The sequence below is a fragment of the Fundulus heteroclitus genome, unplaced genomic scaffold (genome assembly GCF_011125445.2).
Source record: "Fundulus heteroclitus isolate FHET01 unplaced genomic scaffold, MU-UCD_Fhet_4.1 scaffold_71, whole genome shotgun sequence".
In the NCBI taxonomy this organism is placed as follows: domain Eukaryota; kingdom Metazoa; phylum Chordata; class Actinopteri; order Cyprinodontiformes; family Fundulidae; genus Fundulus; species Fundulus heteroclitus.
Window position 1 is genome coordinate 1,457,953 of NW_023397154.1, and position 18,374 is coordinate 1,476,326.

General features: G+C 41.2%; 1 protein-coding gene, 1 long non-coding RNA gene and 4 other non-coding genes across 8 annotated transcripts; all 6 read right to left on the reverse strand.

Moving 5' to 3' along the window:
* Positions 1-5,292: 5,292 nt before the first annotated feature.
* On the reverse strand, positions 5,293-12,446 carry LOC105918950 (RING finger protein 175). Its single transcript, XM_012854142.3, has 9 exons — positions 12,305-12,446; positions 11,924-11,961; positions 11,652-11,793; positions 9,891-10,045; positions 9,530-9,637; positions 7,530-7,650; positions 7,147-7,280; positions 6,915-7,016; positions 5,293-5,989 (listed from the first exon to the last, which is right to left on the reverse strand). The coding sequence occupies exons 1-9, from the start codon at positions 12,323-12,325 to the stop codon at positions 5,869-5,871; spliced, it is 942 nt and encodes a 313-aa protein (XP_012709596.1). The 5' UTR covers positions 12,326-12,446; the 3' UTR covers positions 5,293-5,868.
* A 1,667-nt stretch (positions 12,447-14,113) lies between these two features.
* Positions 14,114-17,627, reverse strand: LOC110367064. 3 transcript variants are annotated; one of them, XR_002427202.2, is made up of 9 exons: positions 17,560-17,627; positions 16,875-16,918; positions 16,569-16,669; positions 15,855-15,903; positions 15,278-15,344; positions 15,089-15,140; positions 14,818-14,864; positions 14,393-14,442; positions 14,114-14,203 (listed from the first exon to the last, which is right to left on the reverse strand). It is a non-coding gene; the product is annotated as an uncharacterized LOC110367064 (long non-coding RNA). The 3 variants fall into 3 exon arrangements; XR_002427203.2 differs by having other exon boundaries at positions 15,274-15,344; positions 16,564-16,669; XR_002427200.2 differs by having other exon boundaries at positions 15,274-15,344; positions 17,560-17,626.
* LOC118561789 lies at positions 14,667-14,760 on the reverse strand. The gene has a single exon (XR_004930258.1). It is a non-coding gene; the product is annotated as a small nucleolar RNA SNORD14 (small nucleolar RNA).
* On the reverse strand, positions 14,942-15,035 carry LOC118561787. The gene has a single exon (XR_004930256.1). It is a non-coding gene; the product is annotated as a small nucleolar RNA SNORD14 (small nucleolar RNA).
* Positions 15,701-15,794, reverse strand: LOC118561790. Its single transcript, XR_004930259.1, has one exon. It is a non-coding gene; the product is annotated as a small nucleolar RNA SNORD14 (small nucleolar RNA).
* LOC118561788 lies at positions 16,737-16,830 on the reverse strand. The gene has a single exon (XR_004930257.1). It is a non-coding gene; the product is annotated as a small nucleolar RNA SNORD14 (small nucleolar RNA).
* Positions 17,628-18,374: the final 747 nt, after the last annotated feature.

Below are 18,374 nucleotides of genomic sequence, written 5' to 3' on the forward strand. Positions count from 1 at the left end.
TCCTCTTCCCTCTGGACTGACGATCCGCAAAACGGCAGGATTTATAAAATGGCGCCTTGAATCGAGAGCCAATCAGCAACGCTGACGACGCAACAACCTGAACATGCTGCGTTCAATGACAACTGGGAATTTAAAAACTAAAATATCCTTGTAGGTTTGTTAGTTTGTCCCCTTTTGTTTGGATGCAGGAAATAGGCACCAGCACCCCCCGCGACCCCATGAGGGATAAAGCGGTTTGGAAAATGGATGGATGGATGTTTGGATGCAGCACAAACTATAAGCTTTGGTAAATTCCCGGTCGCGTCTGAACGCGACTGTACGGACGGGTTGTGTTCAAGTCATCTCTAGACTAAAGTATTTTTCTTAGCCGTTTTTTTCAGTGGAAATGGAGAGAGAACGGCAACCAGCTACAAGACTGCACCATTTTCTGCTTTCCATGCATTTTAGTTTAATTTTCCATTTCTATTTATTGTCTCTGCATTGGGAAGAGTGAAAAGACAGAAAACATGCACACTGTCAAAAATAAATCTGTTGTTTTTGCAGAAAAACTCTAGGAGCTGTGGTTACTGGATGTTTCTGTGAGAAAAATACAGTAAAAACGGAAACCAGTTTACAGAACATGTCTTACATGGAGAAAACTGCAGACTGCTTGTTCTCTTTAAATGTATATTTAACAGCTACTTTCGTGGCACCAGTGGCCCTTTCTATTGAAGGTAGGCTGTGCACGCTACCCCTACGCCACTAATTGTAACTTTTAAACACATAGATTATGATTACAAACTGGATTTTTTTTCTTTTTATTTGCTTATTTATTTACAGTGCAGTCGGGGCGGTCCAGGGGTCCGTTCTTCGTATGTTGCTTAAAACATCCAAGATCAAATGAGACATCCAAGACGATTTCATCCGGCTAATCATGATCCGGCTAACTGGGTTCTTCGAACACACCTGTTGTTTATGATTAGTATGGCTGGATTGAGTTATCTGAGACAACTGCGCGTTCATGCGTTTGTTTAACACTAGAATTACCAGAGAAGGGTCATTTAACATTTCTACCTTTGGAGCCCAGAGACGGGTCGACTGACCTGAAGGATTTTAATTAGCATCCTATAAGCAGTTGTGAACCGGTGCTTTTGTTGTGTAAATAAGGCCATTACTGGTGCACCAAAGGAAGGGGGAAGCTTAACTCCCTACTAACTGCCAGGTACAGCTGTGAGCAATGACCAGAAGTATTTGTGTCTAAGTCAAGAGGACTGAAATTCCAGCATGAGAAATATACAAACGTATAAGAGGCAATGGCAATTTGGACAATTTGGTATTCGTACTACTTGAACTGTTTTGCATTTTGTTAAATTATGATTACAAACATCAGTGTATTTCATTGGTATTTTATGACATTTACTCGTACAAATTAGTGCATAATCGTAATGTGAATAGAAAAGTCTCTGTGGTTTAAAAAGTGGTTTTCAAAGGCAAATCTGAAAAAGTGTGGACTGCATTTGTATTCAGGGCCTGATATTCCTAGATTAAAAAAAATGCTTAATTACTAAATTCTAGTCAACACAAAACTTACTGTTCGATTGAAACAATAAGCTTGTTATTGTTCGATTGAAATCGGAAAGAGAGGGGCCTAATTAGACATGACCAGGACATGGTCATCAGCCTAAACTGACAGGGTATCACTCAGACAAACATCTCCTTCTTTAAAATAATTTTCAGAACTACCTTGTTTGTGATGGAAGCACAGAGTAGGCTTATTTTTCTACCCTGACTCCCAAGCAGCTAGTTGATTTATAATATAACATACATACATAATAAACCATACACGATGGTTTTAGAGATTTTGTATCCCAAAAATGCTGCACTTTGCTAATAACAAACAATTGTTTATTATTATAGTATTTAGTTTTATCCACACTGCAGGGTAATAGTTGTAAAGTGATAGTGTTGGTTGCTTTTATTCTTTGGGGGATGCTATATTCACTAGATACAGGGAAACTGGTCAGAGTAAAAAAAGGGGACCTTGTTAAATGCAGTGCAATTATAATCTAATGAAATAAAAGTTGTTTTCTTGGGTGTTCTGATGTATGAAATCAGCAAACAGCTCCTTAATTTTCAAGGAAAACTTGTAAGGAAAACACGGGTTGCCTACAGTAAAATGTGTCTTTTTTTTATTATTATTATTTAACCCCATCCAATGATAGTCCTGCAGTAACTTTGAACGCCAACCCGTGTTGCTAATTTGATTAGTTTTCTACTGTAGAGCTGCCTCCATCATAGATTGCACCCACCCCCAACATGGACTATTCACACGTACCTTCTGGCCTGACAGTACAGAAGTGTGGAATGCTTTTGTGAGTTCGGCTCTCCTCCCCCCCTGCTGATTCCTCAGGCAATGGCCCTATTTACAATTGAACAAGGGATGCTAATTTGAGCCACCAGAGTCGTCAGTTTGGACTCAGGGTCTTTTGACCCTCTTTTGGGACTTCAGGGGAGAGGTCGAAAACCCTGGTAATGCTAGTGTTAAAAGGGGAAATGTATCGATAGTAGAAACATTGATCAGCAACGCTGCTATTGGCTGTTCAGCATGGCCAAAGAACGCCCACAGTTTTTCTCCCAAGCAGAACAAGAGCTTAATGTAAGGTCATTAATTAAAACACCTCAAAATCTGTTAAAGCCAGGAGAGAGGGCTGACAAAAAGCAGCAGACAAATTAATGCATAAATACTGTCCATGGTAGATGTTTCTATCACTTTCTACAGTATTAATTTTTGCATTTTAATAATCTCATATTTACTTTGTTCTTTTATGTCAGAGCCTCCACGGGACCCACTAGAACATGGGGACAAGTAAAAGTGAAATACAAGAATATTCTACAAAATGGTAGCCTTTAATTGTTATACTGTATTTTAAAAAGGCACTTGTTATGTCAAGAGATCCAAATTTCAGTGTCATTCCTTAGACACTGGAAGTAAAGGACACGTGCAAACTGGGAATTTTAACAAAAGAAAAACAATCTTTATCCATAAAAAATGAAAATCTTCCTTTTCCAAGTCATACACAGTTTACACGGTAAAACTGTATTGCTCCGTGTCTAGATAATCCAACCATAGTTTTTTCTAATACAATATACGGCTCGAAAGGAAGCAAGCCTTTCAAAGTAAACTAAACTTCACAATAAAATGGCCTGAACAAATCTTCTTACTGAATATGATAAAAATAAAAAGCAAACCATCATACAAATAACTTAAAATTTTAGATTTATGGCTCCAACACCACTTTTTCCTCTTTAAAAGCCACTGTTAAATGATATGTTTGTCTGTTTATAACAACCACCAAGAAAATCTCTCTACAATTACACTGTCACGCTGCTCTAAAGGATCATGTCTATTGCGCAATACGCGATTAATTCGAAAAACTCTGCAAATTATTCTTGCACCTTCCGCAACAGGTTGCAGTCGTAAAAATGGACATGGCTACGGCAGACTTCTCCATCTCCTCCGCTTATACAGCCGTGATCTAATCTTGTTTACATGAAATAAGCCTGCTCTGGAGCAGGCTCAAGCTGGCGCACTTGTTGCTATGACAACAAGTGCAGGATGTCTTTCGAAGAACCAAACGATCCAAGATCATGCCAAATCGTCAACAATGAAATCCAGCTAACTGAGTTAGCGACGTACGAAGAACGGACCCCAAGACATCTGCTTCCTGGTGATCGTCACCATTGAAGCGTTTAAAAATGAAAGAATTAAGTCAAACCAGGACGATTTTGATGGAGATATTCATGTAGAATGAGCGCACAGATTTTATTTATAGAAATCGAAGGGTCCCTCACAATTTTCAAATTTAAAAGGGAAGTCATGTAATGCCACATTATGTAATAGGCTACTGCTGCATTATGTAGTAAATTTGGAAATCAAAGTGTAATGAAAAACTCAAAGCAAGCAAAACAAACAAAAAAAGTTTAACTCATTTTTTAAATTATTACTCAAATGAAACTAAACTATAAATGGCAGGTGGAAAAATATGTGTTTCATATTAATTTTGAGTTATTTAACAGACTAAACCCCATGTAGACATAATAAAAAATAAATAAATACAACAAATAACACATAAAATACTTGCAAACCAGTGTTACCACAAAAACAACTGGCAGTGTAGTACATGAATGAATTTTAACCTATGACATTTATGTGGCTTATTTCTTGTTTTACCAAGTTATGGCTAAGTTGGTCCAACTGACGACTTCATATAAATATCTTAGACATAAACAGAGTACTTCATAGATGGAGGCAGTGACTAGAATCACAAAACAAAATCGTGACCCAACCCCCTCCTTGGTTGACCTTTGGTATTTAGCGTTAAACCTAAAGTATTGTTTATGGTTTTCTCTGAACATTCATTGAGGTTAAATATGTATCTAAAGAACATTATTCCAGGTTTCCTTTGGAAAATGTATGAACTCGTGAAAGTACCATACATCCCTTAAAAAGGCTACATCCACTGGGAATTATTGTGTAATACCTGCTACTTCATCTTTACTTGACTCCCAACACAATTCTACCAGTCGTCACAATCTGAGAATTGACTGAAGTTCTCTGACTTTGCTGTAAATGCAACCATAGTTTTAAAGGAACAACTAGTAATGACACCTAGTGGTTAAAGTCGTGACAACCCGTACACAATGCCTTTCACGGAGACCCGCCATTTTCCAAAATAAAATACCAAATGCTGCGCTCTGTTTTGGGAAGTCAGGGAGCTCTCATCTGATTGGCTCAGGAACCAGGAAGTAAACATGAGTTACGCTCTGAACCAAAGTAGTTCCTGAGTGTAGTTCTGGGTTTGAAAGGAGAAAAACTTGACTAAGACTTTGTTGATGGAGAGGATTGATTGTTTATAGTGAATGTTACTTCTATCCTGGGTGAGAAATAAGGGGGATTTTACAGTAAATATTTTACTTAATGCACCTTTAAAGTATGACAAGATCACAGCTATGTACTGGAAAATTTGTCGACCGACGTCAAATCTGAAATTCTCAATCAGGAAATTGCGGGGCTATTTGGTAGGACAGTTAGATGGATGACAACAGCTTTGAGGCAAATAGGGAATAAAATCCAAAAATACACATTTTTACATTGTCTACTTTTCTTCAGACCTAAATAACTTCCATAATTAATTTATTTTTTTGCCAATATTGATATGCATTATTAATGATAAGAGAATGCTAATAAAGTTATAATCTAAGAGCTCAACATTGTTAAATCCCAATGATCAAATGATCCCAGAACAGAGACACTTTTAAAATGTTTCAAAATTATTTATTTAATACAAAGTCAGATTTAGCAGAAGTCTTGGCAATTAAACATTTTCCATACGACTCGTCGGCACCTTAAAAATCAAACCGCTGCATTTTCCACAGAAATACTGGTTCTCAGAGTTGATGGTGAAGAAACAAACCAACAATAAATTACCTCTTAAACGATGTTTAAATAAAAACGTGGGTTCCAAAGGGAAACGTTAGAACAAGCATACCTGAAAATATTACCAGCTTTTAGGAGCCAACAGCAGTGAGCTGTCCTCATGTAAACACTGAGCAAAGAGCTTTAGATAAATAAAGCAGAAACTTATTCCTGGAGTGAAACAATCCAGCAGGAAGGAGCGCGGATGAAACAACAGAAGGTGAATTAACGTTTCCTTCAACATTAAACTAAATGCAAGAAAGAGCTTAAAACACTGGATATGTGCCTGAAGTGGCCATTATGCTGGCGGCGTCCTGTGAAGATGCAGGAAGTTCAGCAAGACTTCAAAGCAGCGGCCTGCAGCGCTCCTTTAGCGGCTGACTCCAGGTCCTGGAGCGGCCTTCCTCAGGGCTCTACTCCAGGCCCAGCGAGAAGTTTATTCCATGGACGATGCCGATGATGATGGGCTGCCAAGCCACTAAGTACCGCAGCCAGTCCAGCAGCTGGCCGTACAAGACGTGAGTTTTCTCCCAGCTGGAGGGAGGAGGAGTTAGGGAGAACACCACCAGCCACTGGGGTTTATCATCACTAATGGCTGAAAACAGCTTTAAGAGAATTACCAAACATTATTCATGTAAAAAATCCACAATTTGAGGATTCCCCAGTTATTTTATAGGCAGTTTAGACATACAATAGACTAATGTTTTCAATTTTTTTTAGCCATAGTACAAATTTTCCCATTGGGAAAAAAAAAAAAAAAAATAATCATGAGTCACACCACCAACCAAAAATGTTAAATGATTCTCTGTAGCCGCCTATATTAACAATATAGCCATTCTTATCAAAGTGTCTTGAATAGGAATCGAATGAACAGAAAAAATGTGTTTTTATCATCTTTTATATTTCTTCTTTCAAATAAAAAGTTCTCAAAAAAAATCTTTTTAGACCAATTATGTGAAATTGGATCATTTTCCACGGCACACAGTGGTTGAAAAACACTGCAATGCAAAATGCAGAACAGGGCCAAAGACAACAAGTTGATTTTTTTTCTTGTTTTTCTCTGATATTTGAATAACCTTACCTGTCTCTAACTGAGGCTGGACAGGTAAAAATGCTTCTAGCTTCCAGTTTAGGCTCCTGGTTGAATGAGACAGCAGTGAAATCCAGTGGAAAACCTTAGAGAGGCGCTAAAAGAAGCCTAACCGATCAGTAAGCTCATTTACAAACAGGGAATCTCCTGCTGCTGAGAAACAAACACAATGGTAACTTCACTATTTCAACAGATCTGTCCCTCTGACCAATTTACTAGCCATTTAAAATTTGACGCTTTAATCTGGACTCTGCGTGGAAACACTTTTCCTGCTGTTCAGGTCTCTCTGTGGCGTAAACTGGCCGAGTCCACATGTCTGAATGTTCCCGTTTCTATCGGCGCCGTAAAACCTCGGCAGAGAAAGGATACGGGTTGTTCATCATCCTCTTCAGGTCCACCTTCTCGTTGCAGTAGGGGCACGTCTGCTTCTTACCCACAATGCACCAGCCCCGGATGCAGAACTCGTGGAATCTGGCGGCGAGTCAAGGATCAAACGTAATTCCCTGCGACACAGAAAGCAGCCGGAGGCTCCAGGGTGATTAAAAAAAAGCGCGTTTCCTCTCAGCTCCTGATATGAAGCAGAGACAAAGCAACAGGATACATGTGGCCACAGGAAAGCTGGAAGGTGTCCTCTATAAATCCCTCTTCCTCCACCTCCACCAGGATCCTCTGACCGCACACGGCGCAGATGTCCCCGCTCAGGCTCCTGCTGGGCATGCCCCCCCTGTTGTAGTACTGACGGCACACAGAGAGGACAGCTATACACATAATGAGTTCATTACTCAGAGCTACACTTTGCTTTCTGTGAACATCTCTAAACGTCTCAGTCCTTCACGTTGTAAATACTGTTTGTTTTCTGCTGGATCCTTTGGTTCTTGACACCAGAGGAGGGTGTTGTGAGTGAATGGGATGCTCTCTGTGTTAAGACCCTGTCAGGCTGCAGTAAATCATTATTTTATTTTATTTGAGCTGCTGCTGCTTTACCCCGATCGTTGAGGCCATGTAGTCGGAGCAGATTTCTGCAAAATCTCGTCCCATGACGCCGTAGTAAAGACCGTAAAACAGCATGATGACGCCCACGTCCATGGAGTCCTCCGCCTTGATCCTGCACGGGGAGACAAATGGGAACCAGAGATACAAGCAAAAACACTGAGAAATCAGTCAAAAATAACCATTTTTAAAATTTTATTACATAGATTTTTCCATTTCATAACAGTCTGCCTGCAGCTGAGGCTCCGGTTCTTCTTTCAGGGTTCATTTCTATTGTTTAAACTCCTCCAGACAGAAACTTCAGGATTTATCTGCAGCTTTAAGAACATTTTCCACCTCCCAGAGAAAAGCCTTAACCTGCTAGAACGACGTTTTATGGATCTGGATGGGTATTGTAGACGTGTTGGACGTGTTATGCTTCCGCTATGACCAGGTCACTCTTAAAAAAGAGGTTTTATTCTCACCTCGTTAATAACCTGGTTAAATAAAAGACACAAACAGAATATTTGTCTCGTTGTTGGGTAGCACAAACAACGAGACAACGCAACGCTGAAATTCGCTCCTGATTTTCAGAGCCAGATGTGGAGTCATTTCACAGATTTCCTGCATGGGGACAAACTTCAATCGCCTCCGATTTCTTACTTTTCCAACACAGAACAGAGCAGTAGTGAAACGGTGCTTTTTTAATTTTTTTAAATGGCAGAGAAAAAAACAAAATGGTGATGAGTGAAACAGTAAGATTGAGATGGTAAAACAACCCCAAATCATGTCAATTTAACATAAATGTGGAAACCACTGCATTAATTAGCATTATTAATCTGTTTTTCAGAAAATCTAAGAAGGACAAAAGTCTATTTCCATGATCAGTTTTTTTTTTTCTCCAGACATGGAGACAGATACAAACAAACTCTAAAGCCGGGCGTACACTGCACGATATTTTCAATCATACTTGTATACAGCTCAAACTGTACGACGAAACCGCAGAGTTTAAAAGTTCACCGCTCACCATCTCTGTTCTTACTGTACGGCCCGACGCTCTGATGACCTGACTGCTCACGCTGTACGTCTAAAAACCACGTCAGACTCCCCGTAGGGAGATGGCGCTACTCGGACTCGTCTATCCAGAAAACAAACATGAACAGTAGAAGAAGAAAAAGACGGGAGTGTCGATGCTTTATGTTAAGTATGAGGCTCACTAGAACAAATCGCGCTGCCTTGGTTATTCTATGAGTTACTGCTCCGTAGTTTGATTCCATGTCACACGTACCGCCGCCATGCTTCTCTCCACTCCTATGATTTCGTCTGAGAAGAAGAAGAATTCCCTTGTTTGCTCATGCTCAGTGCGCAAGGTCGGGGGAAATCGGCTTGTAGACGCTCTTAACTCTGCTTCAACAGCAGGAGGCGCTCACAATCACTCACTGCAAACACGGAACTTAACATAAGTAAAATTTTCTTTAAATGAGTGTATATGTCCTTGATTTGAGCAGGTAAATAAGATGATCTGCCAATAGAATAAGATTTTTGCACTTAAAATAGGAACAATTCATCTCCATCGTCTTATTTCAAGTGCATTATGTCTAATTATCTTAATTTAGGGGTCAAAATTCTAATTCCATTGGCAAATCTTATTTACCTGCTCAAATCAAGGACAAAAACATTATGTTTAAGAACATTTTGCTTATTTTTAGATCCGTTTTTGCAGTGCTCACGAGGGCCGACTGAATTTCAGACATGTTTGATTTTCATCCGACCGTACGATTCCTGATGGGGAGGTGGTGGTGATAGGCTAATTGTCCCTCGTTATCCCCTGGATGCGACACCATGCAGGACTCACGATGACGCTGAAACTCGCCCCGATCCAAAACATTCTCACACAACTGAAGAATCGGCCCGAAAAGGGCAGAAAACAATCGTACAGGGTACGCCCGGCTTAATCTGGGAATCATGTTTCTGATTATGCAGAACTGTGATGCAGCTGATTGGTGGAGACCGACCTGAAGAAGACGTTGAAGCCGAACATGGTGAACATGATGGCCAGGTAGCCCAGGACTCCCACAGCGTAGCTCAGCTTGTAGATCAGCAGGAACCACTTGTAGACCATCCTGAAGATGGAAAACATCAACGCCATGAATCCTGTCGCAGTTTTAAACCCGGGACCCCAAACCTTCAGGGTCCTCGCTGCTTTCTTAGCCGACAATTAAAACAGAACCTCACAGATTCATGGTGCGTCTGTGCTCCTGTGATGGATTCATTTATGCAACGCCGACACATGGCTCCTTACAGAGTCAATTATATCAAATTACACAGACAGACTCCCAACGTTAGGAATAAAAACGCCCTCTGAGACGCTCCAACCTGGGCGTCCTGCAGGACAGCGGCTTGCGGGTGGCTCTGAAGATGACGTAGCTGGTGATGACGGAGAACACCCCCCACATGGACAGGAACCTCCACCAGTAGAGCTTGATGGTGAAGTAAAGCGGGACCACCCACATCTGGACCAGCGTCACCAGCTGCAGGAGGGGACAGAAAACATTATTATTTCAGTCCGACCGCCGCCGGAACCAATTTACCAACGTGGATCGCCGGTAAAAAAAAAAATCTGGGTTTTATGGCAAATATGGGATAACTTATTGAAATAATTTTTGTAGACACGCAGACGCTCTTCTGCAACACAGAAAGCTACAGAAGGCCGCCTCTGTCAGTAGGGGATGGGTGGTGTTGTGGAAAATATCATTAGTTGTTATATTAATCAGGGATTTGTATGGAGAATAATAAGAGGTACTTCTGGCCTCTAAACTGTGTCTCCCCTCTGAGGCAGAAAACACACAGCTCACAGGATGTTTGCATTAAGGTCTGAAAGCTATTTTATGGTTCTTGAGGTCATCTGGCTTGACCCCTGATAGGACAATTTGGATACTAAATTAGCCGTACTGCATGAAAAGCTTGAGAGAATACACTCCTTGTTGTGAGAATAGACAGAACCTGGAGACACAGTGTCTGTCCCAAAACCCCCAAACTAATTGGGAGGGGCTAATATTCTGATAAAAAGATGGGTTTGTGAAAAAGACGTTAGACAAAGAAGCTGCAATGCTTTGAGAGAAGGACATCGTCACATACTGAATTAAGCATGTAATCAACCAATCTTTATTGTCAACTACAATTTGAATTGTAATCGAAATTTCAGTTCCAGTAAGTTCCCTTTGTCTCCTGGAATTCCAAATGAAATAAATATGCATATTTTAAATGTTTGCTCTGATAATTTAATCTAAATTAATACATTTACCAGAAACTTTCAGGAATCTCACCACAGCATTAAGGACTGGTCAATCAGTTTAATACATAGACTTTCTTGTTGGTTGGTTGGTTGCACTTTATGTTCAACAAGAATTGATGTCCAAATCAATTAAAAGCTGTTCCCTTGAATAATATTCTGATTAATAAAAACATTAAAATTAGTAGTCAGAACGAATAATTTCTGGTTCTAGTTGAGACGCAGTGGGTCTTTTAGCACCTAATCTGCACGGCGATGAAACAGATTAATTTGTTGTTGTTTAAAAAGACATGATAAAATAAACGGAAAAAAGAAAATCACATTAAATCGCAATATTAAGATAAAAAATAAATAAGTAAATCATAATTAGATTATTTTCCAAAATCATTCAGCCCTAGTTTATATAATCATACGTTTTTTTTTTAACCAGAAACTTTACAGGAATCTCACCACAGTGTTAGGTAGCGGTCTAACTGCTTAGTACATAGACTTGGATGTCCAATTCCACAATTGAATATTAATGATCTGATTAATAAAAACAGTGAAACTTCTTGCTCATCTGCAGGCCATTGTTGTTGCTCGCGGTTAACGCAAGTCAAAATTTAAATCGGAATTTTGATTTCTGGCAAACTCATACTGCCCCAGACTAAAGGCTGCCAGCTATTTTATTGCATATTAAGCAATAATACACTGATTTGTCTTTTTTTGCAGTTTCAATTTGTGGATTTATGTCAAAGGAAGCGGTTAAACGGACCATCTGCAGAATTTTCTCATCTGTAGCCACTCAGTAGAGGAGTGGAGGGTGACTAAAACAGCTAAAACAGCCCTTGATGGGTCAGGCTCACGTTGTAGGAGCGGTGGTGCCTCTGCTTCCACTGGACCAACACGATCTGGGCCACCACCAGCGTGGCCACCAGGATCAGCACCATCTCTGCATGCATGGCCTCATGGCCCCGGTGCTTGACGTGCAGCCGCTCATGCTGCACCCTGCAGAGGAGGAGGAGGAGGAGAAGGAGTCAGAGCTGGGATGTGTGTGTGTGTGTGTGTGTGTGTGTGTGTGTGTGTGTGTGTGTGTGTGTGTGTGTGTGTGAGAGGAGGAGGAGGTGCCATCACTCACCTCCAGTTCTCCCTGTGGCTCATCTTCAGCAGGTCGTCCTGAAATCAGACACAAATAGCAGCAGCTGGGAGGCTTGCCTGTCTCTCTCTGGGACATTTAAATCTAGGCTAACGTCACTCAGCTGCGCCGCTGGAGGTAAACAGCGGAGTGCAGACAATAAAACCCGAGGGAAAAAAAAGCCTCTTTAGAAGGTTATAACTAATATAAACGTGCTTAAAGCGTGTGTAGTACCGTAATGCCACGTCTAAACGGACAGCAGGTAGCCTGTTAGCTTAGGTACAGTTAGCCCCGTTCACTTCCGGGTTTTTTTAAAAGGAAAAGACTAAATATCTCAGTCAGACAAGCAAAAAAACATCCATCCTCCACCCGGAAGCCCCTGACCTGAGGATGAACGCCTGCCATCGCCTCTCTCGGTCCTGTCCCGGTGCAGACGAGCCGGGCGGCAGCACTAGCGGCTCCAAGGCGAAGCTACGGAAGCCCGCGAGGGACAAACGGCACGGCAACGCAATCGATCAAAAAAATAAACACGTTGCTGTCTACGCGCTGAATTGATCACGGCTTTATTTCAGTAAAAACACAATTTACACTAGTCAAGGTTGGTCGTGAAATGTTGAGTCTGTTACAGCACAAAGCTTTTCAAAGGAGTTTCGTTTGGTCTGGGCACCAAAATAAACAAAAGAAAAGCATTATGAACGAAAAGTCAAACTTTTAACTTGTTTCAGCTGTTTAGTATAACATTTACAAATTCTGTGTCCTTTTCTACTGTTTCTACTGAATGCAGAAGTTCAATAATGATTTTTGACGTTTTTATTGATTAATGGATTGTTTATGCAAGGGGGAAAATGGGTTCTTAGGGGAGTTAGAGAAAGTTTCCTGACCGCGGGACAAAGTGTTGTTTAAAATTGAGTCATTTTTTTAAACTTTTGATTGGTTACCTGGTGCTTCACTGCCGTCAAACAGCTCCTGGATCAGTGGGCATGCTGGTGAAGGTTCTATCATCCAGGTCACGGTCAATCCAAAACAGGTTAGAAAATTAAACTGGACTTCTGTTCTGAAGCTGATTCACTTCCCATTCAGGCAGCTTTCTCCATTTAAAATGTCTGTAGTGTGAAGCTCCAAGCTTTATAGACTGCTGGTGAGGGCTTGTTAGGGATTGACTTGGAGCGACTGTCCCAACAATGGATCGTTGGGCTCATGGACATGATTAGCTTTTGTGTAGGACATGTTAGTCCTCTTGGTCTTGGCATTTCTCTGGGGCAGAATGAGGCAACCTTTCCCAGCATGAGAACTAAACAGCAACCATGTTTGTGTCTTCATCTCTTGAAGACACACCAGCCTTTACTCCGTAGCCTGCAGTCCAGGTCTGGTTCCTCTATATCAGTTCTTTGCACTGGTGCCAGCTTTATCCCCACAGTCCTGGCACTTGGACTTTCTTGAACCCTTTTCATTGAATCTGAGTTGCTAAATGGAATTTGGGCACAGACTAAAAATGGGCACCACCACTGCTTCTGTGGCCTGGAGCAAACTTGTGCACCTCATGCAAACCCCAGAAAATCATATGCAAAACGTAGGCACCTGTAGATGCTCCGACCTCGTCAGTGGTGTGATTGTTGGTACCTACTCCACCTCTGATGCCACCCCCTGCTCCCAGTGATTGGTTTGCACCATCCATGCAATGACCTTCACCCAAAAAACACAGGTTGACCGTACTCAAGTATTTTAGTTAGTATTGATGCAGCATTAAACATTTATCCTGTAGGCGAGTCGGCCAGCAAACCGGCACTGTTCACTTGGTGCCAAATACTTCCCTGCCATCATGGTTGTGCTGGATTAACATCAGCATCTTCTATTGTGCCCCAGACAGACATCTGCAAACATCTGAAGTCTTTCCAGCAGAAATCATTTCATCTAGAACTCTGGAAAATATTTGAGCCAGGCAAAATGTAGGCAAGGGCATTGGCCTAATGGTACATCTTATTTTTCTAGTTGCTGAAAAAGTTATACCTTTAACTAAGGTTAAATCACCAAACGCCCTCAATGATTGAGTGACTGATGAAATTCCTTGGACAGACAATGGAGGGAACTGTAGAGGGAGCAGAGTGAGTATGACCCTGACAGGCAGAGGATAAAGACATCCATTAAGGGTACAGTGGTAGAGATTGTCAGCAAAGACCACACCAAAAGCACTTATTTTCATTTACAGACACTTTATTTCCAGACAAAGTCAGTACATGTTCACAAGAAGCTAAACAATCCCAGGGAGTTCCAGTTAGAGTCCACCTGTGGAGAGAAGACAGAAGACCGTCAGACAGACTGATCTCTGATGTGGACAGCCCGAAGTAAAGTCGCTCAGACATCCAGGGAAGGTCAATGCCATCTTTAGTCCGTTAGGACCTCTGGTGGAAACTGCGAATGGATGTAGTAACTTCATCATAGCGACCAAACTAAAGCGAACCTGAACATACTCACCGGCTTCCTGTGGTTTGATCACCTGGTGGTCCACCAGCTGCAGCCTCCACCTGGGAAGAGTTTAGACTCAGTCACAATTCAGAAATTTGTTAAATATAGCAGAAAGTCAATCGAAAGTGGGAAGTGAAGCTGACAAGCTAAGCTTAATTTACTTCAGTCTGTCTTTTCTACCGCTGTGGCCGCCTATGGCAGCAGGACCGTAAACGCTGTAGCTACAAACACAGCTTAAGATTTACCACTGAGAACAAAGTCTAAACTTCCTAAACATAAACAGTCGCTCAGACATCCAAGGAAGGTTAAAGCCATCTTTGGCCCGTTAAGACCTCTGGTGGAAACTGCGAATGGATAAAGTAACTTCATCACAGCGACATGTTGATGGCCCCCCACCGGTTCATTTCAGACCCATGTAAGCATCAGACACCAACCTGGAGGTCTCCAGCACTGAACGCTCTTCCTGTAGAGGCTCCTCCACCTGAAACAAGAAGCAGAAGCTCAGATTTAAAGCGTAAAGAGAACTTCAGTATGTGGCACTAAATTATTGTTTTAGGTTCGCTCAGACATCCAAGGAAGGTTAAAGCCATCTTTGGTCCGCTAGGACCTCTGGTGGAAACTGCGAATGGATAAAGTAACTTCATCACAGCGACCCATCAGCTGCGGAGACGACAGATCGTCTAAATGTCAAGTAAAAATGCTAACCTGGAGGTTTCCACATCAGCTGCTGTGACCTGCTCTTGGCTCATCCTCCAGTCTATAGAAAAGAAAAAAGGAAACAAGTGAGAAACAGTAAAGGGTGTAAAACTCTAACACCCAAAGGTCTGAGCTAAACCCTGGTAGAAAGTACCAATGTCAGGTGGTAGGGTCTAATGTGAAACATTTCTCACCTACCAGTAGGACGACCTGCTGCCATCAGAGCAATCCTCCAGCTTCATTACGCCACAGGGAGACAACCAGCCTGGAACAGAGGAACAAAGCTCAGTTTTTGCTTCAAAACTGAACCTATGACATACACCGTCTTCTGGATTTTACCCAGCATGTTAAAAATTACTGAAAAAAATTCAATGCCAGCGATGGAAATCAGCCACAGTGGCAGGTCTGCATTTTAACAGAAAACAGCATTCAATGTGGATAACCAACCCGTAGGGGGCAGCAGTGAGCCCAAGGAGCTTCTTGTCTGCTCTTAAGTCTTTCAGTAACAGAAGAAAAAGCTAAGCAGTGACTATTGCACCTCAAGCAGAAATAAAAGGCTCAGATATGAAGCATAAAGTAAAATAAAACTTCAGACTGTGGCACTAAATGATTGTTTTAGGGTCGCTCAGACATCCAAGGAAGGTCAAAGCCATCTTTGGTCCGTTAGGACCTCTGGTGGAAACTGCGAATGGATAAATTAACTTCATCACAGCGACCCATCAGCTGCTGAGACGACGGATCGTCTAAATGTCATTAATAAAGTCAACACACCAACCTGGAGGTTTCCACTGCGGCCGCTGCGACCTGATCTCAGTTCATCCTTCCTATAAAAAAAAATTACAACGTTAGGGTATTAAAAACACAGCCAGCAGAGCAATTTCAGTGTAAACAGATCACAGGTCAGCCTGGGAACAGATGAACAGATCAATGAACCATCAATTTTTGAGAAAATATAAGGATTTTAAATGCTCCTGAGTTAAAAAAAATACAGCATCTTATTCTGCTAAAACGTGGATCTTGGTGTAAAACATGACAATACAGCAACAGTGACAGGCATAACCAATTTGTGGTCAGTACTTTACATATTCCTCCATCAGGGTATCATTAAAGTGGGAGAACATCCACCTTTTAAAAAGGATAAGACATTTTTGAGACCATCGCTGAAAACCTAATATATTTCAGCTGTCTGAAATATCACATGCCCATCTCAAAACATGTGAACAAATTAATCTAGCTAGCTATAAAAGGCGCAGCATCAATTTCTGAGAAAATGTAAGGATCTAAGTGTTCCTTGTAGTCTGAAAATACAGTATTAAAAATTGTTGTAACACTTGTAACCAATGGAAGAGCTCTGACTTAAAAAATGGGTTTGTTCAGAAACCCTTCTTAAAGACCTACTGACATATTTGGGGGAGTGGCGCCCCCGGAGGCCCAAACAGAAACTACTAGACCCTGGTACTTAGAATAAATTAGTTGTGACATACCATACCTGAGTCATGTTTGTCTTAATCCATCAGTCTCCTCCACTGTAGTCCACCCCTGCAGCGCCTCTACGGTGGCTGTGAAGGCCATTTTCTGTCACGGCCAACCCTGTGGAAACAGTCGAGGTCAGGAATGGACCAAAAAGGACAAATACAGCTGACTAAAGCAGCAAAATGCGCTCAGACATCCAAGGAAGGTTTGAGCCGTCTTTGGTCGTTAAGACCTCTGGTGGAAACTACGAATGGCAGGAAAAAACGTCATCATCGCGCAGGTGGTAACAGGAAGTGGCTGCCGGGACCACATGGGGACTGACCTGGTCTGAGTTCTGCTGGTTCTGGTCCTCAAATAATCTGGATGCTGGAGGGGAAAGAGAACCAAGCTGGGTTATTCCAGAGATCTACATCAGGACGTTTATTTCACATCAGAGTACCCAAATAACAGCCTAGTGGAGACATTGTAGGTCTCTAAACACTTTAGTTTAAAGCAGGCAAAGTGAATTTCCTTTAAAAACAAATTAAATGTCTGTTTAGAGTACATCTTAAAGCTTTGCAAAACAAAAAAAGCGTACATTTTTTTATCAAATAAATCTAAATAATCTGCATTGCCGCCTTATATTTATCATTTTATAACAAGATATTAGACAGAAACTACAACAATATATGTATATTGGAGGTTTAAGCCATTACCTGCTACTATAGTTACAAAGTAATAGTTTTAGCTTTAAATGTATCGATAAAACGCCACATTAAACGCACATTAAGCACTCTAAAATCAGGAAGTTATCATAAAATGAATCCGCCGCGTCACAACGTGGGGTGGGGGACGCTGGCAGCAGATTTCACACTGAAACAATCTAAGCCCATCCTGAGTAGAAAACACGCGCATCATCATCCCGTCACCACCGAACGATTAAAGGCAACAAAATAAAACCGGTTTGCGTTAAATCAGAAGGCTAAAGCTGCCGCTTCCATAGAAACAACGGGTTAAATCAGCATCACCTTCTCTTGCCGTCCGCCTGGAGAAATGACCGACCCAACGGCTGTCGGCTGCTTATATACGTCACGACGGCAGCAGAGACTGGTGCGTCACGGCTCAGCGCCACCTGCCGGATGGGAGGTAGAGGAAAACACCTTTGGAGAAATGTTTATAAAAAGATGCACTAATTTTCTCATTTACATTCAGTAGGTATTTTAAAATAAATCACTCTATTAGAGGACAACCCTCAAGCTTTGAATGTTCAGATTGTTCTCTGGTTAAGTCAAATATTTCTAAAGAGTAATTTATGTCACATTTTATATTTAAAAAGCTGTTTTATTTTTAAATATTAAATACACATTCACATTAAACTCCCCAAACAGCTTGGGGGAGCCATTGTAGATTTTATGTATTTTTTTGTATATATTTTCATATATATATATATATATATTTATATATATATATATATATATATATATATATATATATATATATATATATATATATATATATATATATATATATATATATATATATATATATAGGACTCCGATGACCACGGGCACTACTGTTACCTTCACCTTCCAGGGTCTTTCTAGTTCTTCCCTAAGCTCTTGGTATTTCTCCAGTTTCTCGTGTTTTTTCCTGATGTTTCCATCACTGGGGACAGCCACATCAATCACAACGGCTTATCAATGATCACAATATCCGGTTGGTTGTCCATTACCATTTAGTCTGTCTGTATCTGGAAGTCCCACAGGATCTTAGCTCTGTCGTTCTCCACCACCTTTGGAGGTGACTCCCATGGTGACCTGAGGGTCTCCAGGTGGTATTCTGA